The sequence below is a fragment of the Marmota marmota genome, unplaced genomic scaffold, assembly GCF_001458135.2.
Source record: "Marmota marmota marmota unplaced genomic scaffold, marMar, whole genome shotgun sequence".
NCBI classification, from domain to species: Eukaryota; Metazoa; Chordata; class Mammalia; order Rodentia; family Sciuridae; genus Marmota; species Marmota marmota.
The window spans coordinates 5,359,591-5,384,951 of record NW_025999925.1 but is presented as its reverse complement, the minus strand read 5'-3'; the positions used below and the strand labels follow the sequence as shown (position 1 = coordinate 5,384,951).

General features: G+C 42.1%; 1 protein-coding gene across 9 annotated transcripts in view; it reads right to left on the bottom strand.

Moving 5' to 3' along the window:
• Pde8b (phosphodiesterase 8B) overlaps positions 1 to 25,361 on the bottom strand; it is a 233,653-nt gene that overhangs the window by 34,938 nt on the left and 173,354 nt on the right. For 6 of the 9 annotated variants that reach the window (XM_048800164.1, XM_048800165.1, XM_048800169.1 and 3 more), the window contains one exon: positions 25,266 to 25,326. The exons of the other annotated variants lie outside the window; for them this stretch is intronic. In XM_048800164.1, coding sequence (XP_048656121.1) covers positions 25,266 to 25,326 — 61 coding nt within the window. The remainder of the gene's footprint in view (positions 1 to 25,265; positions 25,327 to 25,361) is intronic. 9 annotated transcript variants of the gene reach the window in all.

The following is a 25,361-nucleotide window of genomic DNA, read 5'->3' as shown; positions in this document are numbered from 1 at the left end:
GCTGGAAAGCTCTGCCATTGGCCTGGCCCCTGCCAGCTCTATGGCTGGGACTCTGCCCACTACTCTTAGCCACAGGCCATACTGGCTTCCTTTCCATTTATCTAATTCTCCCATGTCCTTTATTATGACCTTTGCATGTGTGTCTCCTCTGCTCTGGAAGTTTCCCAAATCAGTCTTTGTCCTCCAGATTTTAGCTCAGATGTGATTTGCACAGGAAAGGCTTCCCTGATATTTCCTGCCCGTCTTTACAAGGTCAAGCCCTACTGTCACATGTTCTCAATGGACTTTTCTCCTATTGGATTTATTGTAGTTCACAACTTTGCATTTTTTGACTAACATCTGTTCCTCTGCCAAACTGTAAGTTCTATGGACAGGGGTTATTTCTAATTTGATGGCCTTTGTATACCACTGCTAACACAGTACCTAGTACACAGAGCTAACAAATATAACATGAATCCATAAGATACTGAGATTAACCAGACTCTTTTTACCTTAGAGCTGTGGGGAAGATATTGTTATTAATGATTTGGCCATCATATTGGTCTTTGTTGATTATGCTTAATGTTTATGTCTCTAAAGGAATTAATTTGTAAAGTGTTTCATGATAAAACACATGAAAATTTACCATAAAAGGTGGTTTTTCAAAAAGCAAAGATAATATTGACTTAAAAAATACATCCCTGCGCTCTGATATAGATAATCCTGATACACAAATCAGACAGGCAAAGAGTTTTATGGGTGAGAAATCAAACTCATCAAATACCTGAATGCAACCTCATCCCTGACTGGGTTCCCCGAGCCTCTGAGAGAGATTCTCTATTAACATTTCTCATTGGATTCAATAGTAAAAATGGTTGATATTATTAACAAACAAAAATGCTGTTCAAATCCATCCATATATTTGTAATAAAATTGGAAAAGACTAAAATATTTCTTGATCTCATAGTCAAATGCTGACTTTGATAAAAGATCTGGATCAATGTTTTCAAACTCAAAATTTATTGCTATTTTTCTGTGCCCCCCCAAATGTTATGAAAAGGGGTAGAAAGTTGATTAAGATGAACGAAAGTACTATTTACTTTAAAAATCAGGGTAGCTTCAAAGTTGGCTTATTAAGAAATCCATTTTTTAAAGACTGAACATTCTTATCTAAAGCTTCCCAACAAAACTAAATGCTTTCATGCATGTGACAAGACCCCTTTGATGAGGAGAAGTTCTAGTGCTGGATGAATTGATCTGAGCACAGAAACAGTCATTTGAGACCCTCCCTTCATTTACATGTAATGAAATAGCACAGTGGTGTCATACAGAACATCTTTGATCATCCTTCTTTACTGAAAGTACTTTGATGAGTATTTTTTCAAAAAGTGAAAGGATCTGATGCCTAGATCAAAGATCTTTTCTGTCTGCTCTGTTTTCAAAAACCACTTCAAAACACACTTCTCAACACTCATACCCAAGCAGTCCCCAAACACAGGAACAAAGTACCTCATGCAACGTCCTGGGTCCCTGTCCCCATGATACCTTTGCACAGCCATAGACAAGCTGTGGCCACTTGTGTTCATGTATTCTGAGCTTCAGTTCTCAAAATCCTGGAGCATCAAGACAGAAGAGGGTTTGCACAGATGCTGAACCTAATCTTTGGGGTAAGTTCTCTTAACATCAATAAATTTTAAGATTTTAATAGGCCCAGCACAACAGTGTCCCTTCTCTTTAATCTCAATGGCAATTAAAAATGTTATGTATATCAAAGCAACATGGATTGGTTTGATATGAATGAAAGGGCATATGAATTTTTAAGATTTCACAAGACAAAAAAGAAAAATTCCAAGCTGTTTTATCAGATCGTTTTCCATATGCCAGACAAACCTAGGTTTCCTCTCCTTATTACAGATATTTTCTTGGAAAAGTTTAAGCATCCCTCTCCTGTGCGATGCCAGATCAACATGTTCAGTTACCACTGGTGTACCTTGATCAAACATATCTGATTTCCCAGGGCTTTATTTGTGCCCACTGGCTCTACATTCAGCAAGCATTTATAAGAGCCTTTATAGAGAGACACTTTCATGATTTATCCCAGTGATGATCATTTTCACATCCTTATCTCATGGAAAAACAGTAATGCAAACTGCCATTCAGGCTTAAATGTTATAGCTTTCTTCATTTGTCCAATTTCTCTTTTAATGATTTTAAAACACCTATGGTGAAGTGCTACTGTACTTGATAACCTGACAAATACTGAGTTTTTGATCAGAATTACCTGGAGCCCTGTTAAAACAGATCTTAGGCCCCCTGTGCTCTGATATACATAATCCTGATACACAAATCAGACAGGCAAAGACCAAGCATTTGGGTCTCTTGGAGTCCTGGGTCAGGCTCAAGCCTCAGGTAGGGACCATGTGGTAATGTGTGACACCTTTGTGCTCCAGGTATGGTTGGTTCACCAGAGATGTTGGAGACACCAGGGAATCTGTTAAAACTACTAACTCTGTCTCTCTCCAGACTCAGGTAATCAGAATCTACATTGTAACACTTAATCTCCAGGTGATTCAATTACCCATTATAGTTTGAGAAACACTAGTTAAGTGAAAAGATCACAGGTTTTCCACAACAGATCTTTTATGCCTCCATTTCTAGTTGTACAGACTGAGGTACTTAGAAGCTTCACCTGTTCTCAGTTTCCTTAGGGGCAAATGGTGACCAATATCAACTGTATTGTAAGGTTGTTCAGAGAAACAGAACCATCAGGGTATATAGAGAGACATACAAAGGAGGGGAGGTTATGATGCAAATTGGCTCATGGTTTAAGGAGACTAGAAAGTCCCATCTAGTGGTATAAGTTTGAGAGTCCAAAACCCTAAGATCCTAGAACACCATTGACAACCTCTTTGGGAAAAACTCTCCCAAACATACCCAGAAAGAAGATTTTACCAACTATTTAGGTATTTTTTAACCCAGACAAGCTGACACTTGAAGTTAACGATTATACTTACTTTTGAGAATCTAAGAGGTTCAAATAAGATAATCTGTGCAAAGGATCTGGCCTGCAAGCTTCAAGCTGATCTCTGAAGGGCTTGCTAACACTCTCTTCAGGGCTCAGCCCTTGTAGATTCTGGTTCAGCGGTTTGGGTAAGGGTTGACACTTTGCATTCCTTTTTTTGCTTTGCTTCGCTTTTGTGTGCATGGCCGGTGGGTACTGGGGATCAAACCCCTATCTTTTCTAAATTTTATTTTGAGACAGGGTCCACTCCTTTGCCCAGGCTGGCCTCAAACTTGTGATCCTCTTGTCTCTGTCTCACAAGTAGTGGGATTATAGGCCTGTGCCACTGCACACAGTGAAGCTGCATTTCTACTAAGTCCCCAGGTGATGCTGAGCCTGTAGGTCCAGGGGCATGTTTTGAGAACCCGTGGCCTGGCCCATACTGTGGCCCAGATAATGCCTACTCCCTCTGCTTCTCTTTCACAGATGAATTCTGTTTGTTGAGAATCTGGATTCAGTGATGCTTAATGCTTGCTATTTCAGGATCGATTTGAGTTTAATTTCCTCCAAAGCTTAAATATGAGCACATGTGGTGTGTTTTGCCGAGCAGTTTACATGCAAGCAGCACACTTGTGTTCCTCAATTGCATGCTGTCATTTCCTCCATCCTGTGTCCTCTCAGTGCACAGGGATAAGAAGAACTTAAATACAAACAGCTTCAGGAAGAAATTTCATTTTGCTTAATGTTTCTATGTTCTTGAAGAATTGTTAATGATGGATGGCACTTTTGCTACACAAAGTATAAACCCACATGCCTGGTGGATTTTGTCGAAAGAATGAGGAAATTACAAAGATCTAACATTTTCCCACTCCTGTTACTTCAGCCCTCAACAGAGAGTCATTAAACTACTTAATGACTACTTCATTTGCACTCTGATTAGCATAAGATAGAAGCGATCCTCAGGACCAATGCTTAATAAATCAGGTCTCCAGAGAGCTACCAAGAGCTACTGCAGAGGCGGGGACAGCACAAAGGAAAAATTAGCAATAGCAAGAGGACAGGAACATAAAACAGTTTTATCATTCTGTGTCCCCAGGTTCTGAAAATGTTGTTCATTAGAATCTTTGTTTACATTTGGTAAACAATCATGCCCAGGAGTAAAAGGGCATCTCTAATTGATCCCTTATCTGCTAAAGCAACTCAAGAAATATTTATTGAGGCAAAAATAATTAGATCTCCATCTCTATCCTCAAGGGATTAACTGTCAATAGGAGACAAAGACAGATGTTGTCACAATTGAGTTGGTTCATTCTTGAGCACATTACTATGTGCCAGGTGATGTTCTAGATACTGGGGTGGGGATGGGGGTGGCAGAGAACAAGAGAGAAAGCTTCCTCTCTCAAGGACCTAGTTCAAGAATGGCCAAAGACAGCATTTCTCAAAGGCTGGGAAGTCGAAGAGTTAGAAGGTAAGTTGTGGGCATTCCCAAACTTGACACTAAACTCAATCCACATATACAAATCATTTGCTCCTTGGAATGCTGCCGCCATTCCCAGTACAGGGCGGCCAGTCTGAGGGCTGATTCGATCCAGGGAGAAATCCTAGGACGTGAGACCACTCACCCAATTTGTCTGGAAATGCTCCAGAAATGAAGGCACAGGAGGGGTATTAAACAACACTCCCGTGCTCTGAAAAAGGCTAGCAAAATGGACATATCAAACTGCATTTGTCATTTTTTAAAAGTATACAAATCTCAGATGGCATGCACAGATTTTTTTTCCCCTGCTAGATACAAAATTTTAAAAATGGTACCCACAGGCAAGCAGGAACATGGTTACTAGCATGCTGTAACTAACTTTTTCTTGGAGCCAAATGCACTGGACTATGAGTGTCCTGATGACAGGCTACTTCCAGGAGGTTATTATAGGGAGATTCAGTTCTCTGGGGTGACCTGGCTGATGGAAGGGAGACAGGAATAGGTGGCAGCCAGTGCAGTCACTTTAAACAAATAAAAATGTTCTTTCACTGCTGAGGGAGTGCACCTGAGCCTTCAAGCCAGAGGTCCCCACAGTATATTTATACCCTTGGGCCCTGAGGCTGCCTCCAGTGGCAAAACTAACCCTCATGACACTGAAGCTCTATTTCAAGTGAGAATAATGCATAGTATGGCTTAGGAGGTTGTTCATCACCCTACAAAAAAAACTGTTGGTATGGTGTCCCAGAGTGGCCATATCACTGGGTTTGTGGGGCCAAAATACAGCATCCAAACATCACATACCCAGCAACTATATTGAAATTTTCCTGAAAAAATAGGTGGGAAGTGTTCCTCAGTGTCCAAAAAATGTCATATTAATAATGTAATTTCTCAATAATTAGAGGCCATAGAGTTGAGAGAAGTATGTTTGAAATGATGTGATTCCCTCTGTGGTCTGCAGGCAGTTAAGGCACCTACTGATATGCCATAGAGGGAGGCATCTGATGTCAAGTGGCTAGGGCATTTGCCTAAAGGCACAAAACTTTCCAGAGAGAGGGAAGGACAGAATAAACATGCCTGCTGCCTTACCAATCTTCCATATCAGAAGTAGCAAATATTTGAGGCAATTTTCTCTAAATTTCTGTAATATGCATATATTATATGTGTGTATATAATAACATTGTTTTGTGGATTTTACCATGGATGTAGATGCAATATATATGTAAACTATAGCATAAAAGAGAGGAGGAAAAGTGTAAATGAACCTTAAAATTGCATAAGTTTCTATGTTTCACATGAATTGGCATAATATTAGTAGACATAATATTACACAGTAGACTGTGTAAAGTTAAAGGTGTATGGTAATCCTTAGGGAAACCATTTAAAAATGTAGAGATTTAACTACAAAGCCAATGGATAAAGTGGAATTTTAAAAACTTGTTCAAATAATCTAAAAGGAGGCTCATATAAAGGAACTGAGAAAAAAATGAAGAGCACAGGAGCAAACAGAAAACAAAGGATAAAATGGTAGACCTGAGTCCAAACTTATTGATGATTACATTAAATGTTAATGAATTAAATGCAACAATTTAAAACCAGATTGTTAGAATTGATGAAAAGATCAAACCTTAATATGCTCTCCATAAGAAATAAACCTTAAAAAGACACAGATCGAAAGTACATGGATGAGAAAAGATACATGATGCAAACAGAAAGGCATAAGAAGGCTGTGGTGGCTATATTCAATCAAATAAAATAGATTATAAGAGTGTCACTAGATATTAAAAAGGAACATTTTAGAATGACAAAAGGGTTGATTCATCATAAACACATAGTAAATGTGTGTGTGCGTGTGTGCATGCTACTTTACAACAGAGCTTCAAAACACATGCAAAATTTTGATTAGGGAGAAATAAACAAATTCACAATCATAATTAAAGATCTAAACATTTCTCTCTTGGCATTTTTTTAGAACTAGAAAAAAATTAGCAAATACAGAAAATATGAATAACATTATCAATCATTTTGGTCTAATTGAGATTTATAGAACACTCCACCCAATAAGGGAAGAATATATACTCTTTTCAATTCAACTGGGAATACTGACTATTTGGCCCATACATCATGTTTCAATAAATCGGAATGGATTCAAATCACACAAAGTATGTTCTCTGACCACAATGCATTAAATTTGAAACTATTAACAGAAAAATATCTATAAAATCTTCAAATATTTAGAAACTAAACCCAACAAACAATTTCTGAACATCCCATGAACCAAGAAGAAATTCAAGGGAAATTATAACATATTTTGAACTGATTGAAAAAAACAACGTTGGACTTTGAGTCCCTGGGTGAAAACAATGCACACGTGTTGAATTCCACTGCGATAGAAGAGAGGAGAAGAACATTGGGAGCCTATGTAGAGTTTCCTCCAGACTCTGCCTGATATATCTTTTCCTCTTTATGACTGTTGTAATAAACTATAGCCACAAGAACAACTGCCTTTGAATCCTTGTCTTTCTGGTGAATCACCAAACAGATGGGTGGTCTTGTAACCTCCCAAAAAAACAACATATATCAACATTTCTGGGAGGCACACAAAGACTTCTATACTGAAAACTATAAAACACTCCAGAGAGAAATTACAGATCTAAACAAATGGAGAAGTATACCATGTTCATGGATTGGAGGACTATCATTAAATATTGATTCACTCCAATTGATCTATAGCTTCAATGCATTCCTAATAATAAACTTAGCAGGCTTTGGGGTAAATATTATCAAGCTAATAATACATTGTGTGTAGTAGTGCAAAGAACACAGGATAACTAATCAGTTGGATAACTTACATTATCTGACTATGAGACTTACTATGAGGTAATTAAGAGGGTGTTATGGTTTGGAGATGATGTGTCTCCCCCCCCCACACCAAAACTGTTAATGCAGCTTTTTCCTGTGTTAATGCAGGCAAAATGATTGGATTGTGAAGGCAGCAACCTAATCAGTCCATCCTAGTTTGAATGGACTGGGTGGTAACTGTAGGCAGATGAGGAACTGTTACGAGAGGCATCTTTCTGTGGGCATCTTTCCTGTGGCTCTTTCCCTGCCACTCTCTCTGCTTAATGGATGCCATAAGCACTACTCCTTCACCACACCCATCCACCATGATGTGCTGCCTCATCTTGGGCCAGAACAATAGGCTCAGCTCTCTGTGAATTGAGAGCTCACAAACCATGAGCCCCAAATGAACTTTTCCTTCTCTAGTTGTTCTGGTCAGGTATTTTCAACACAGCAATATAAAGCTGACTAAAAATGTATGCAATTGACATACGGATTAACAAATATATCAATGCAGTAGAATAGAGTCCAGAGGTAGTAATACTGTACAATCATTTGACCTTTGGTAGAGGTGCCAAGGCAATCCAATGAAGAAAGGAAAGTCATTTCAACAAATGGTTGAATTTCAATAACTGAGTATCCAGATGGACAAATATTAAGCTTGATTCTACTTGACACTACAAACAAAAAAGAATTCTAGATGGATTACAGATCTACATGTAAGAGAAAACCACAAAGCCTTTAAAGGAAAATATAAAATATCTTTATGGCCTGGGTATAAGCAAAGTTTTCTGAGGTAAGTCACTGAAAGCAATAACATCATACTGGTAAATTGAACAAATTATTAATTATAAATGTCAAATCAAAAACTTCTCTTCATGAAAATTCTGTTAAATGAATAGAAAAGCTAAAGTGGAAGAAAATATTAGTAAAACATATATATAGCAATAGATTGATGTTTAAAGTATTTCTACTACTCAATAATAAAAATAGTCCAATAAAAAGTGGCAAAGACTTTGAATAGACCCTTTGAATTAACCTTTATGAAAGGTCAATAACATATGGAAAAATTTTTCAACATTAATCATCAGAGAAGTGCAAATTAAAACCTATACACCTAATAGAACAGCTAAAATTGTAAAGACTGGCAACACAGTCTTTACAAACAAAGATGTGTGGCAAAGATCTCATATGTTGTTCTTGGGAATGTCAAATGATAAAACAAACTACTTTGGGAAAGGAACTGGCAGTTTCTTACAAAAGTAAATATATAATCTGTGACTTAGCAAGTGTACTCCTAGGTTTTCCCCAATAAATATTAAAATACACATTTATAAAAATGCTTATATGAGAATGTTCATAGAAGATTTATTCATAATATCCCCAAACTGGAGTCAATCTAGGAATTGATCAATTGGAAAAAGGATTAATACAACTCGGTGTACCAATCCAATGGAATACTACTCAGCAATAAAAAGCACTGCACTGATACACTCAAAACCAAAAGTTTCTAAAATATTATACTAACTGAAAGGAGCTTTGCACAAATTATATTTGTACATATTGTATGGCTCCATTTATGTGAATTTCTTGAACAGCCCTAACTAATCTATGGTGGAAAAAAATCCAAGCAATGGTTGCTTCTGGGGGTTGAGCAGCAGAGATCAACTGGGATATGGAATGAAAGAATTTTTGGAATGGTAATGTGTTCTATGTCTTGTTAGGGGTTTAGGTCACACTGGTGCATACTTTTGTCAAAGATCATGCAAAAGCATATTTACTATTCATGTATTTTTGTTGAATGTTAATCTTATATAAAATGTAAGCAAATATAGAATTGTACTTAATGAATGAAATGCAGACTAAGCATGTGGGGAGGAGTACTAATACATGAAATTTATTTTAAAAACCAAAGTGGATTGAAGGATGCATAAAGGATGTATGTTTGAAGAGATACAATAAGGTAAGTAGAGTAAGACGTTAAAGGTACAATCTAGCTAGGAGGCATTCAGGTGTTTACTGTACAAGTCTTTAACTTTGCTGTGTAATTTTCAAAACAAAATGCTAGAGAAAAAACTTGGGTGGAATGTGAATGGTGAATAGATGGGTTCTGGGTGTCTTTTTCACTGAGTCTGCTTTCCCTGTGGTTTACAACAAGTACTGTAAGCTGTAGCTGGACTGTGCCAGTGAGAACATTGCTGGAGGGGCTGGGAAGTGGTTGCAAAGTGTGATGCCAAGCTCTCTCAGTACCAGTTTCTTCATCTGTTGGATGAAGACAATACTATGTTATGGACTTGATGATTAATTGAGATGATGCCTTTTAAAAGACTAGGGCCTGTCATAAAATAAACACTCAGTAAATTATGACTATAAGGCTTCATTGTATTCTGATAAAAGTGTGTCATTCTGGAATCTCCTTTTGGAATCTCTTTCTGCACATCTAAACAGCCACAGGATCCTGTGTGGCTTCCGCCCAGCATACTGAGCTAGACTACCTTAGCCTCCCTCCTTCTCTTGTCCAGTGAAGACACTGTTAAGTAGCTGGTCAGCTATGAGTGAGTAGATAGGGAAGGACAATGAAGGGTGATAACTCACAGGTAAGAAATCAGGGAATCACAGGAAAACTAACCAAAACAGACAAACATCTGGAAAAGGGGAACTTGTATGCCAAACCCACCCCAACCACAGTTAATTATAACCCCTGCAGGGAACTGTTGTTTCAAAAGCATGTCACACCCACCCCTGTGACCAGGTCCTCATAACCCTCCCCTTTGGATTAGGTCATTAGGACCCTCCCAAAGGAATTGTGCCAAGAGCTATACAAAGAGAAATGAACTACATAAGGGGGGAATATGAAACTAAGGCAAGAACCAAGGAACCCAAAACCCTTAACCACCCCAGACTCTAAGAGCCATGCTGTTCTGCTCAGAGGCCATCCGTGCAGGGCCTAAACTGTACCTTATCCTTATTTTTCACTGTTCCAATAAGCTCCTGTCTATATTCTGTGCAACAGGCTTGAAGTTATTCCTGCTGGATTGCAAGGACTGGTGTTAGAACACCTGCAGCTGCTCAGGCTCCGCGGGCAGGTCTCCTGTGGAACAGGGACCTCCATTTGTGCCCATGAGATTCTTGTCCACCTCTAAAGTCATGGAACAGTCAGTGCTTCAGCCATTCCCTTAGGGTCACTCTTTCTTCCCATCTCTGTCTCATGCCTCAATACTTTACTCAGCAGAAAATCTGGCTCATTATTTGGTCAAAACATCTCTTATGTTCATCTCTCCTTTTTCATTTGTGTTTAAGCTGTTTGACAATAACTCTGCTTTTCTTTCTGTTTTCATATATCTAAGTATAGTTAACTTGACTTAGGAAGAATGGGACAGGGGCTGTCTTATTCCTTCTGTGTCATTTATCAAGTACCTTCCAAGGACTGTCTTGTAAGACATGATGCTGGTAACCTAATTAAGAACAATTTTAGGTGATTCAATTTCATCTGAATTTATTAGTCACCTGCCTAGCATTGTGCAAGGTAATCAGTTGGTGACAGAAGTAGTCAGGATGGGGAAGACACTGAGGTTGCTTAGGATGACTTCTGTGGTGGGACAAAACTTGACTCAGCACTGGGCTGTGACATAGCAGTCAAGGGTAGCAGAACCCCCAAAAGGACAGCCATTATGAAGGGGACAGACATCCCATGGGAGGAACTGGATTTCTCAATCTCCTTCTGAATGCACACATGGGAACTGGGAGTCAGTATGAGTGAACTAACAGGATGCTAAATAGCTGATCCTTTGTGAAGGAATCTAAGTCACCAGGGCAGACCTTATAGGCAACAGGCAGCCAGCGTGGTTTTTTTTATTTAATTTGATTTGATTTGTTCTTCTTAGTTATACATGACAGTAGAATCCATTTTGACAAAATTATATAAGCATAGGATATATCTTATTCTAGTTAAAACCCCATTCTTGTGCATAGGCACAATGGTGGTGTTCGCTTAGGTAATTTCATATGTGTACATGAGAAAATTATGTTAAATTTATTCAAAGGGAGAAATAAATGATCCTAGTGCCAAGTTGGGGGAGACAAAGCCGGCAGGAATGCGGAATGTACTGGAGAGAAAGACAGCTTTAGCTCAGTAGTTTTGGAGAAAGTCAGAGTTCTTAGGGAGACAAAGAGAGAAGGAGTTGGAAGACCAAACAGGAAATCATACTTTCTTCTCCAAATGCTGTTATCAAAATTGGGATGCTAAAGGTCAAGATTTATCCAGGCAATCAAGTGCTTTCATACCTGAGGATCTCTCTTCTGGGAGAAAACAGGAGTCACAAAGGCCATCTGGCCTCACTGGTCCCGGTCAGCATTGGAGCTGACAATCTCACTCCAGAGATGGGGCCAGGGAGGCTAGTTCAGGAACAGGAACAACTGGTGGGCTGCTTGTGCAGAGCTGCCCGCCTGCCATGACTCTGCCCAGCTCTGTGACTCAGTGTTGTTCAGAGCCTTAGAAAAACTTAAAACTCCCCAGGCTACCAGCTTGTATTTTCAGAATCAAAAGTCAAGGTCGTGGCCAGAAAGATTATCTGGAAATTATACTGTGGGCCAGAGATGAGTTCAAACACAAGAGGCATGGCCCACTCAACAGGCACAGGACCCGCTGGGCTGCAGCTTCTGCTTCTCTGCTCTCTACTACTGAACCAAGCAGGAATGCAGACATGAATCAAAACACTGGGTCACGGGCTGGGGTTGTGGCTCAGTGACAGAGCACTTGCCTAGCATGTGTGAGGTACTGGGTTCGATTCTCAGCACCACATATAAATAAATGAATAAAATAAAGGTTCATCGACATCTAAAAATATATTAAAAAAAACCAAAACAAACAATAACAACAAAAAACACTGGGTCACCTTTAGCCCTTGCACAGGGAGGAAAGTAATTCTGAGCAAAATGAAGCAATTTTTTCCCTTTCCTTTTTATGTAAAGACACCTGTTTTGTGTTTTTGGGGAGACAAGTGTTTCAATGTTCTCTCTTCTTTGTAAACTTATAAATGTTGTCTGAAAAGAATTTTTTAATTAGAGCATGAGAGTTACACATAGTAGTTGGGTTCATCTCAGATAAATTCACATACAGTCTTTTATTTTTCCAGTTTTACTCTCCTGCTCTGTTAGAGTCTGTAAACAAGTCAGGATGGCGCCTGGCATTTTGCCAGAGAAATGTTAGGGTCTGTAAACAAGTCAAGATGGCACCTGGCAAAATGCCAGAGGGAGTGGTTTGTGAAGTAACACCAGTGAGCCATTAAGTATGGAGATTCCTTATTGGTTGACTGATGTATCTAGTTTATGCTAATTAAGATAAGCTGTGTGGAATGTATAAATACTGCTCCTGTCCTACAATAAACGGCTTCCACTCCTGCTGTATCAATCTACACAAGTTGTTCGTCACCCCCCGGTTATTTTGCTGCAGCCGGACTGCGGCACTGCTCCAATAAGTGTGGATGAGTATGGAGGTTCCAGGGAGCCTGGACCCCCAGGCTCCCTGACTTCTGCTCTGATGGCCTCTCAGGCCTAACATCACTTGCTCCTTTGCACAGCCACCCCAGTGGTCCCTGCACTGATTTACCTCAGCTGGCCACCAGGAGGCTGCCAGCCAGGTCAAGGCCCCAGAGCCCCAACACTTTTGGTTAGATGTTTTAAAGATGTTTCGGTTTTAATGTCGCTTTCATTTACTAGTCCAGAAAACGACTCAGGAGCCACTGCTTAAACAATTCCACCTGGGCGCTGATTGGTCAAAAGGTAAGGGGAACACACACAGGTGACACTCTGGCCCCACAGAGCTGTTGCAGCCCCAGGAGGTTACGTGCCACTGTGGTAGAATCCCCAAGCACAGGTGGGTGCTGAGGTGCTCAGGTGCAGAAAAGCCACTGGCAACATAGAGGGCTGGTGATCTGCCCTCTGGACTCCACAAAGCACAAAACTGCCCCTGCCTGAGACTGACCCAACTGGCACAGCTCACCATTCCTGGGACAGTCACTCCTTAGGGCTCCTTCCTATGGGGGTCTTACCATCCCTTCACCACCAGAGTGCTGTCCAGGGACATAATTAGAGTATAACTCCTCAACTATAGTCATGTCTCATAATGACATTTCTGTCAACAGACATCACTGTGGTCATAGGCACCTTCTTGCAAGTACACTCTATGATGTTCACACAAAGACACAATCAGCTCTCATAATCGGTCATGTCATTAAGCAGCATATGGTCACTTACACAGAACATTGTGCTTCTGCGACTAATGGGTTTGCCAACCTGCTATGTCACCTGGGGACCCAGCAGTGACAAGTAGAGAAATAGACTTGGGGTTTCAGCTCTGTAGGGTCTGTATGGGTTTATCGAAGATTTTTTTTTAATAGTTCTCATATCCTAAAGGCAACTGGGTGAATTTTTCATATTTAAATTGAAACCAACAACTCAATAAATCCTGTCTACACCATTACTTCTCCTACTCGATCTCACAGCCATGAAACATTAATGTGGAAGAGAAATGAAAAACAACATAAACCCAAATCCTGTCAGCTGAATCAGGTAACAAGACTTGGGAGGCAGACCAAGGGATGCATGGTTGCATGTATCCCAAATCTCACTGTGATCAGGAACTACAGTGTGGTCAGGTCAGGCTCTAAGGACAGAGACGCTCTGGTGCCCAGAACCAGCCCAGCGAGGAAGACTGCCCAGAACATCATCTGTCCGTTTGGAAATGCCTCCCCTCCCATGTGCCAGGCTCTGTGCTAGGTCAGAAGAGAGAGCTGGGAAGACAGGCAGGGGCTACCCTCATGTCCTAGGCACTCATCAAGCCCAGCCAGTGCCCTTTCCCAGGTTGGCCTTCTCTGGTCCAAGGCTGCTCCAGAAGCCCAGGCTGCACTCCATGCTCCCAAGGCCTGTGGAGCAGACAGAGGGCTCCTGGCTCCTGAAACCACTCCTGCTTCCCACACTTCTGTTCCCGGATGCAAACATTCATTCAACAGACATTTTCTATGCCAGTGCTCAGAAGGGAGGTTCAAAGCTGAGGAAAGACAGGTTCTTGCTCTTGGCAGTTCCACAGTGCCTCGTCCTCCCTGTGAGAATGACACACATTCTTCTAGCAACCTGCCCCTCCATGGCTTTTTAATCAAACCACACTCTAGTCTTCCTCTAAATTGTCCAGCGGGAAAGGTCCCTAGGTTAACATACCCGATCACACCACACCAAATCCCTCGGAGGCTTTGCTTTCAGTCAGTGGTTTCCACCTTGGCAGGACATTGGAATCCTTTGGGGGAAGGTCTCAGAAACCCTCATGGCCAGCCTGCACTCCAGACCCACCCTCTTGGAGCCCCTGAAATGTGACATCACTGTTTTATACTTTATTTTTAACTCTCTAGATAACTGCAATGAGCAGCCAAGATAAAGAGCCTTTTCACATTCCTTGCCACTTACAAGTGCTGCCCCCAAGGCCGAGGAGCAGGTATAGGCAATCTCCTTGGAGACCTTTCCACCGTCAAAACAGGTCTGGTGTTCCTTATGATTACATCCCACTTCCTATGAATCTGCCTTTGGCTTCCCTTGTCACGCCTGGCTCAGTGTTATGTAACTAAGCACTTAACATCCTTTTAACAGTTCTACAGGTGGAAGCCTTCTCATAATCCTCCATGGGACTCAAAGCAGCGTTGGTGCAGGCCCTGCCCGTGGTTTTCCTTCAGTGCCTTAGTTCTGGTTCATGCTTGGTATGAAGTGCTCCATAAGCCCTTGTGGAATGAAAGGCACCCTCAGGACCTGGCCCTTATCATACTCCCACTTACTCTAAGTACATACGTCACACCTGCTCAGCCACCAGCCCACAGCCTCTGTTGTTAACTAACAAATAACAAGTATTACTGAACCCACTCCTTACATTGTGATTCTGGGTTTAGGAACAAGCTGGTCATGAAGATAAGCAAATGCAGCTTTCTTTAGTTTCCTGGAACTGGGCTCTGAAGTCCCAAACCTGAAACTTAGCCTTCAGCAAACCAGGGTGAGAGACTAATGCAAGTCAGATTTCTCCAAAATGTAGCAGAGCAAATTTCACGAAAAACATTTCAAATTCTTCTTTCTCTTCACTTCTTTTTCTACCATGGCAGTAGAGAAGGCCACATTTCTTGGGATTTTGCTCTTGGAAATTGAAGGCACCACATAAGTGTGAATGAGACTTAGAAGTGTGAATACAATCCTTGGCAATGAATACTGCTTTATGGTTGAGACAAAAGACTCTTTAGGCAAAGAAACAGGTGGAACTATGGTTGGTTGTTAGGTTTGCATTGGGTGCACACTGCCAAGTATGATGGGGAATGAATTCTGAAGGGTTTCAGTTAGAAGTGACAATACTCAACATATATTATTGATGACACCTGGTCCCAGGACAAGTCACTCTGATGATCTTCAAAAGAAGTGGTGGTCCCAGGCTCCAGATTTTCCTAGGAAAGGCCCCAGGCTCCTCTGTGGACAGCCGGGTACCTCACTGTCTTAGCCTTCCACACCTACCTCCAAGCTGCCCTACGCACATCACATAAACATACACATTCACGTGGCTTGATTTCCTTTAGTCCAAACAGCTAGGAGCAATGGCTGTGGGACCTGAAGGTGCTAGAGGCAGAGTACGCCGAAGAGCTGGACAGAGGTAGTTGGGTGGTTGAGGCTGGCCCCCAAGTGCACTGGCAGTTCTAGCTCTAGCTTACCCACTTTCCACCACTCCAGGGGATCCATCCAAGCCTGGTCATTCTCTCCTTTCCTGTTTCTAGCTACCTTTTAGCTTCCACAGGGATTCCTCCCTTAAGAACACATTCTAACTACTGTTTAAACCCATCTCAGCCAACATCTCCTCTGTGAAATCATCCCCTGGCTTTCTAAGTAAGGGTAACCATTCTCTATGAAGTCTCCAAATATGCACTTGAATTTCTTTTATGACCATGTTCCTAACTACTTTCAGATTTGAATCCTGGCTCTGCCACATTTATCTTATGTGACACCTGGACAAGTTTCTTTACTATTCCAAACCTCAGACTCCTCATGTATAAAAAAGGGGATCCTAGGATCACCTCATGGGGTTGTGGTGAGGGCTACAGAAATTCTATATGACATGCACTGGCTCAGTAAGGGGTACAAATAATATGTCTTATTATGACACATAAACAGAAGATCCCTGATAAACTTCAACAATACATTCACTGAGTGAGTTTAGTAGAAGCAGCAGGAGATGGAGGTGCAGAGTCCAAGACAGGACACTGCCCTTGGAGATCTGGTCTCATGGGGAAGCAAGAATAAGTGCCGAGTCCATGTAGGAAAGAGAAGTGGCCAGGAGCACTTCTAGAGGAGACACTACTGGGACAGGTGAGCAACAGATTTCTAGGAGGATAAGAAGAAGGATGAGTAGGCTCAAAAGAGAGATCAGTGGGAGCAACCCCATTGTATGAGCAAACCAGCTGTGTTTAGAGAGCTTCAAGGTGGCAGGGAAGGAGAGGGACAGTAAGGTGAGTACCCCTGAGCCATGTCTGATGATTGTTTCCTGGATGATGAAGAATCACTAGTGAGCCCTTTAGAGTGAGGCCTGGGGACTGGATGAGATGATAATCAATGACGTGTGAGTAAAGATTTAATCACTGATTTGCTGCAAATGTGCACAGATAGCCTGGCATGGTGGTGCACACCTATAAGCACAGTAACTCCGGAGGCTTAGGCAGGAGGATGGCAAGTTTGAGGCCAGCCTCGGCAACTCAGTGACACTTTTATCAACTTAAGTGAGACTCTGTCTTAAAAACAAAAACTTAAGGGGGCTGGTGATATAGCTCAGTGATAAAATCTGGGTTAGCCCTGGGTTAAATCTCCAGTACTTGAAACAAACAAACAACAACAAAAACTCTCATGAGGAGCTGCATATAAGCTTACCATAATTTTTTTTTTCATAAAAAGCAGAGGTCAGTGTTATGGTTTAGATATGAGGTGCCCTTCAAAAGCTCATGTGGTGACAATAAAACAATTTTTGGAAGTGAAATGATTGGTTATGTGAGACATGTAATCAAATCAGTGGATTAATTAACTGGATGGTAACCACAGGCAGATAGGGTATGGACCGAGGTTTTTAATTTGTGCCTGGTAAGCAGAGCTCTCTCTGCTTCCTGCTATCAGGTGCAGAGCTGCTCTCCTCTGCCATACCCTTCTGCCATGACGCTCTGCCTCATCTTGGGCCCAGAGTGACAGGGTTGCTGACAATGGACTGAACCTCTAAACCATGAGCCAAAATAAACCATTCCTCCCTGAGTTGATCTTGTCAGGTCTTTTCATCACAGTGATGCAGAGCTGGCTAAAAGAGTCAGTAAACTCTGGCCCAGGGACTATCACCTGCTTTTGTAAATATAATTTTATGACACAGCCTTAGCCATTCCTTGACACTTTCTCTGTGGCTGCTTACCCACTAAGAGTTGAGTTGCAGCTGAGACTGAAAGGCCTAAAATACTTATAATTGGTCCTGAAAAAAATGTCCCAGCACATGATTTAAAGAATATATAACTCACAAATCCTAAATAATACTAAAAACATAAAATACTCTTTCCTGGGAAGGGGTACCGGGGATCGAACTCAGGGGCACTGAACTACCGAGCCACATCCCCAGCCCTATTTTGTATTTTTTATTTAGAGACAGGGTCTCACTGAATTGCTTAGCACCTTGCTTTTTCTGAGGCTGGCTTTGAACTTGTGATCTTCCTGCCTCAGCCTCCTGAGAGGCTGGGATTACAGGCATGTGCCACCGCACAGAGCCATAAAATATTCTTTATTGTAAAATTTACACGGCCAATTGATTCTTACAAATGCTTTTGTTGATTTTTGCTGACTTCTTGTGCCTGTAGCCCACTGAGAGTTGTGACTGATGAATGAGTAGAGTTCCAAGGTGAATGTTAGTTAATATTTCATTTACATTAAAAAGTTGAAAGTAAAATAGAAATTTCATTTGTTCATTAGAGCAACTTCTTGAATTAAATGTTAGTTTTTTAATATTTTTTTTCTTCAGTCTAAAGAACCAACCCCCCCAAAAAAAGTCCTTATCTGTAGTATTTGCTAATTTCCTTCTGCTGTGGTTGTTTGACTCTGTAAACATAATGTCACCGAATGTGGAGTTGGGAAGACATACAAAGTGGCCTATGTTTATGAGGCATTTCCACAATAAAGATGAAATAAATATGCAGAATCTCTAGCATGCAGATAACACATGTAGAAACATGCTAAGGAAGTAATGGTTTTGGATACTTATACTCCTGAAAATAAAATTTGTTTAATTGCATTCTTACACAATTTATTGTTTTTTAAATGGGGTCTGGTCATCTTAGCCAGCCTGGGTTTACCCTCCTGGGTTCAAGCGAGCCTCCTGCCTCAGTCTCCTGAGTAGCTGGGACTATAGGTGCACATCATCACACCCAGCTCTACAATTTAAATTTTGATAATGGTCAATTTAACAAATGACTCACAAAATTCTAGAAAAAGAAACCATCAGTTTTCATTAGTGGATACGGTCTGGTTCCAGCACACAGTGTGCAGAGACAGAGCAAGCAGGTATAACCAGAGGTCCTAATGGCTCAAATGAAGGGGCTGTGGATGGAGGAAAGGAGATGAGGTCAAGAGCTATGATGAAGGCACAATCTTCAGAACTAAGTGGCTTCCAGGATACCAGGGAATCAGGAAAGCAAGGATGCTAAGGATGGTTCCCTGGTTTAGGGTGTGGGTCACTGACTGGATGGTGTCCTATTAGCCAAGTCAGGCACAACAGGAGAGCAGGCACAGATGTGGGGAGAGACACGGTGACTCCTTCGTCCACCGCTGGACCAAAGTGCCAGGTGGTTGCTGTGTCTCACTCACCTTACTCTCACTCAGCTCACTCAGGCTGAGCCAAATGTCAAACCTCAGCCTTTCTTCTTAATGTGAACTGAATGAATCCCTTCTGAAGAATCAGGCACCAGCTATTGCCTTGGAAAAAGAAAAGTCTCCAGAGAATACTAACGCTCATAAATCGCAAACACAAAACATTGGTGAATGAGTAAAATGTTAACAGAAGCCAGGTCTTAGGTAATATAATGGGCAAGTCTCCAGAATGAGCAGAATCTTGCAAAAGCCTCAATGATACAAATCATAAAAATGGGACCTCTGAAATTTAAATTAATTTTGGAGGCAAAAATCCTCCTCTTCAAGGCCAACATTGTATCACCTCTTTAAGTCCTAGTTATCTTAAATGCTTTAGAGATAAATAACATCACTTTTTTAAGAAAGAGCTCAGTTACGTCTGTTTCTCATTCATTACCGAACCTATGTTACTTTTCTTAAGTCAAACTAACTTCTCCGTATGTTTAGGCCTCCAGTTTTGAAGCTAAATTGAGCAGGTCCTCCCTGTTGGAGTAGGTTATTATTGGTGACAGGACATTAATGGTTTCATCAGAGGGAAACTTTAGTTACAGCTCAGACTTATCATTCTCTCTCCTCTCTTTCTCCCACCCTACACCTTAGGCTAAGTGTCTTATAAACATCTAGTGATGGCAGAGAGGACAAGATAAAAACACAGGGGAGGCAAAAGAAACCCCATATATCGCTGTGCAGAGCCGACAACTCTGAGCCTGCAGCCCTGTTGGCCACAAGAGGCTGGAGATTCTCTGCCAGGGTGAAGAACACCTGAGTCTACCAGTACCTGTGCAGTCTCCTCCCATGCTGTGCTCAATGTCCGTACATAGACTTCGAATGTCTTTGGTTTACCTTCTCCATTATTAGCCAAATGACTCCCTCTCAACTTGACTTCTGATACTCACGAAACAGGCCATGACCCCACCAATGCCCAACATGAAATTTTCCTCTCCCTCCTCTGAACCAAGACCCTCTCATGCACACGATGCTAATTCTCAATGTCCCTCCTGTAAGCTCCTTCAGTCTTGTAGCCTCAGGGGCTCCCGGGGTCCCTGACTTGCAGCAGGTCCTCCATTCATGTCTGTTCAAAGCTTGATTATTCAAAATGTGGTTTCTCAGGGAAAAACAAATGTGGTTTTGCAACATCAGAGGTCTTTTTCTTTAAATAGCTTCTTGTAAATATGTACTAAAGCTAAATGGAAAAATTTGGATAATTTTGTTTATTTAGTGGCTTTACCAGAGATACCAACAAATATTTCAGGACACCTGCTGTGTATACAAACTCTCTATGGTGGTAATACGTCAATGACACAAAATATACTTCTAAATGTGAATGGCCACTTTTAGAGGCAGCTGAGGTCATGTTTGCAGCTATAATAACCTTGTCTTCAATTCTGTTTTAAGAAGTCACACTTGGATGTGTGCCCTGAAGACCAAGCAAATATTCTTTGTCTTGCCACATGAGAAATATATTGGTTATGTACGTAACAATTTGGGGGACAGGGAGACCTCGAGGGCCAGTGGAATACTGAAAACAATTTTTTTTTTCCTGACTACTTTTAACTCAGGACAGACCCTGCCCCTGGACTAATGATTAGAGTTCACACCATCCCAGTCTCCAAGTCATTCTTCTTGGCCTACAGCTCTCAAACTTTGGCATGTTTGAAGGGTTGTTAAAACAGTGCTGAGGTCCTGCCCCAGAGTTTCTGATTCTGATGTTCTGATTTTACATTTCTAACAAATTCCCATCGATGCTGCTGCTGCTGCTCCAGAGGAATCATACTTTGGGAATCACCTATCCAGTTCATCCTCCAGTGAATTCCTCGGACAGTTTTTCCCACTGAGTGCTCAGTCTAGTTCTACCCCCACCCCTTTACAGTGGGGAACTCACCATCCACGAAGACTATGAGCTTTGGTCAGTTTCCCCATCTTAAACCAAATATGAGCAATCCCTTTAAACTTTCCCCTGCTTTTGCCTCCAGGGTCTGGACCTTCCTTCCTTCCTTCCATGAAGCCTTCCCCAAAACTGAAGATCCCATTCTCTCTTTCCTGCTCCTTCACATCTCATCCCCTTCAGATCTTTCTTTAGACACTTCTGTCTTAACCTTGTGCATTACTATGACAGGAAAGTCCTATTTTTTCCTAATTTGTACAATTTCAAGATTAAATAGCTTATAAAACAAAATATGCATGAGCCCCAATAAGCTGTATCCCAAAGTAAGATTTCAACATTGTAAACTTGACCAATTCCGCCTTTCTGTTCTCATATAAGTTACATATGTGAAAGTGCTTTTGAAGCTGTGACTTCCTAACGTCAGGCCCCAGGCTAATGTGAGACTGTGACGATGCGTGTACATCAGTTTGCAGTGGAAGAAACCAGTTTTTCCATGAAGCCTAATTCTTTCTAGTTAAATAGCTACTCTCCATTCAGAGATTATGCCCTTCCTATTTTTCATGGTTGAAATAACATTCTTGAAATGAGGTTGAGCAGGGGATCAACGGAGTTGCAAAATCAGGGCCCCAATTTCCAGCTCTATAAGCCTTGTACAAAATCAGGTCAGACTGGTCTCATTTTGCTCTCATTCAGCTATTGTCTTGGATCCTTGATTAGCCAGAAAGCAGAACGCTTCCTCTGAGTTTGGCCACAGCCTTCCCCTGTATATACCTTCCACTGTGGAATGGAAGGGGGCATCTTTTCTAGAGCTGCTCATCATGTGGCCAAGGATCCCTGATTTTGCAAAAGAAATGCTTCCTCTTATAGGATGGGAGATACCTGCAGCTCCTTAAGGGCTTCTCCATGGCCCTGTGAGAAGAGGGATTCCATGAGAAGAGGGATCAGGTCATCTGACAGACACTGACAACTGCAGCCCTGTCCTCCTCTGCCTACTGCCTTCCCATGTTCTTTCCCACAGGCTCTAAGCCTGCCACTGGCACACTGGTTTTCAGGGCTGCCGTGCCCTGGATATTCTTATGGCCAAGGCTTGGAGGAATGAGACCAGGGAAGGCTTGTGCAACCATGCTGGGGACAGACACTGTAGGGGTGGCACCAGGAGGCCCCTCTGCTTTGACAGGCTCCCCTGGCTCAGGCCCTTTCCTTTCCCAGGCCAGGCTCTGGTCTGGCTTAGGAGGATCTGATGTAATGCAGGGTTCTGTACACCTCCTTTTCCCTATGCAGTCTCACTCTTGGGCCATGGCTACAGATCCCTGAAATTTCATAGTTTTAGTCATATATTTGAATTTTGATTTTGACCTGGGGAAAAGACAAAGGCCTCCAGGGACCTATGTCCTCACGTCCTTAGGATGCCAGTGTAAAGGGGTGGATACGGGCTTTGAAATAGGACATGGGGTTAACATGAAGACAAAGGGTCCCCTAAGAGTATGTGCACTGTGGCAGGGGATAAGAATTCTTGGTGATCTGGGATATTCCTAGCCTAAGAAAGTGGGAAATTCAAGAAAGAAAATTATCTTCTAGAAATGGAGGTCAGCAAACTTTTTCTATAAAAAGCCATATAGCAAATGCTCTAGGCTTTGCAGGCCCTGGGGTCTGTTGTAACCGGTCCACTCTGCTGTCGTGGTGTGACAGCAGCCACAGAGAGCATGGCTGTAAGTACGAAGCAGGCCACCTCTGGCCTGGAGGCTGCAGTTTACTGCCCTGGTCCTAGACAAAGCCTCAAAAACTCTTTGCCAGCCTCCCTAGCCCCTGAGTTTCATGCTTTTTCAGTAGTCAATTGGTTCTTCCCCTGTGTTATGTTTTGTTTTGTTCAATGTGTTAATGGTCCGTGACCCTTGTGGCATCTAAGGTCAAGACTCTGCATCCCTGGGGCCAGCACAGAGCAGGTGTTTTGTGCACATCTGGGGACAAAGTGTGTGCAGTGGAGGGGGAGAAAATGTTTATAGCAGACAAACCTCGCTGAGTATTTCCAGTCTCTTGGCAAAAAGCTACAGGGCTCACAGCGGAAAAGGAATCTTTCCTGATGACAAACACGACCAGCAGTCAGCTGCCTGGCTTACTATTTTGTTCCTTGTTAAAATTCAAACCCACGGGTCGATTCTGACGTCAGGGCTAAACCCCAGAAAGCAGCACCACCGGAACGCCTGCAGACAGGCTGGTCCCCGTCCAGGGAGCCCTCCCTGGCCCCGAGCCCCTGGCCGCGCACTCCCGCCGCCTTCGATGAGGAGGAAAAGTGCTGTAGCCAGCCAGGGGGATAAAAATGCTTTATTATTGGAAAATCTAAGAGTCTCTCTAGGCCTGTGCCGCACCATTAGGTGACGTCAATGGCTCAGGGTATCCGAGCTCTGTGTTTTCTACTCTTCTCAGAACAGCAGCTGATTCATGGCAGTAAAGGCGTTTCTATTTAGAGCTGCAGAGAAGAAGAGGTGGTCCCTTGCTTCTGCATCCTGAAGTCCTGTGCTAACGGACGGTCTGCTCTCCCTGTCCAGCAAGAAGCATTCATAGCTGACAGGAGGCCAGGACTGAGACTCTCCATTTCGTTGAAGCTAACCATCAGGTTGAGGGCCTACTATGTGCCAGGCAGGTGGGCACACAAATACTAGATGGCCCTCCTAGAGATGAGGGGAGGGAAGGTTAGCACAAAAACAGCTGTGGACAATGATGAGGAGGGGGCAGGTAATACAAAGGAAGGAAGGTGCTTTGGGGAGCAAGGTGGTTCTTAACACTTCTTGGGTTGAACTGTGGGGGACTGTTATGATTCAGACATGTGGAATTGGAGACTGGCAATTCATTCTCAGAAAGAGGAGAGGAGGGGAAGTGAGGTCAAACTGGTGGGCCAAGTGTGTCTGTGTCCTCTACTGTGGGTCCATAGCCCAGAGACAGTGCTTTGCACAGCTTCAGTAAAAGACACAGCAGGATCGCCTGTCCCTCTCCCTCCCCTGCCTGTGTCACCTCTCAGGCAGACCTCATTTCTCCTCCCAGCGTGTCTGAGAGGAGAGACTGCAGAGGGTGGCTGTTTGAAGATTCTTTTTTTTTTTTCTTATGAAAGTCATTCCCTTTCTTTCCCAGGGGTCTCCAAGGATTTGCCTCTCTCTATGTGACTTTATGGTATTACCGGAAAATTTCCTGCTTCCAGATTAAATTCTCAGTGCTGAAGAAAGCATTTTGGGTTGGACTAAATATTATGAACAAGCCCATGGCCACAGATGCCTTTGATGCCCTGAGGCACCGACTGACCCAGTCCCAGCCTCCCTCTGGAGTCTCTCCTTATTGCAAGGAGCCCAGGTGACCACAGTCCTCCCAGCTCGAGTCTACCTCCTCATCTGACCAGGCTTCACCTCATCCTGCACTTCACAAGTCTCTACCACACAAAATACAATGGATTCCTCCCTGGGCGCTCTTAAAGTCCCTTAGAGACACTGTCCCTTCTTTAAAAATCTTCATCAGAGGCCACATTGTACAATTTTTCAAAAACAGATTGGGGGGCAATTATGTTTGTTATATACTTTTTAATCAACAAATTATAAAGCATAAGATAAAATAATCTACATGAACCAGCGGTAAAAGTATAAATCAAGTATAAATACCTGTCCCCAGGATGCTCCCTATGATAAAACTACCTTAAAAAGTTCCTGAATATAACAACATACTAAAATTGTTATTTTAGAAGGCAGCATTCAAATGCATTGCTCTACATGATGGAACGGCAAGTACTATTTTGAAATTATTTTTGATCATTTGTAGTGGTGAAATGCTCAAGTGAATACATACTTCATTTTTGTTTACAAGATTAAGATAGGAAATAGAACATTTTTGGTTTGGAAGAAGAATTTTATATCATGAAATACATCAGCCAGGAGAGTCAGGCATAAGGTACAGCATAACTAATGTAGACTACTAATAATGTCAGGTAGACTTGTAGAGGAATTTGGAGGGGAAAGTCTGTCAGAGGTATCTAGTTTTCTCATAAACCTTCTTCATTGGCAACTACAGTAAGATATGGAGAAAGACAAGCAGAGAACAGTGGTTGAGATGTAACACACGGCCAAGCTGACAAAGCAAACGGAAGAAGCTGAATACTGTACCTGCTTGTTATTGTCAGTGGTACAACACAGCTTCTTGAGGGAGACAAAATGCCTAATTTTCCTAATAATATAAATAATCAGTTATTAGTCAGATAG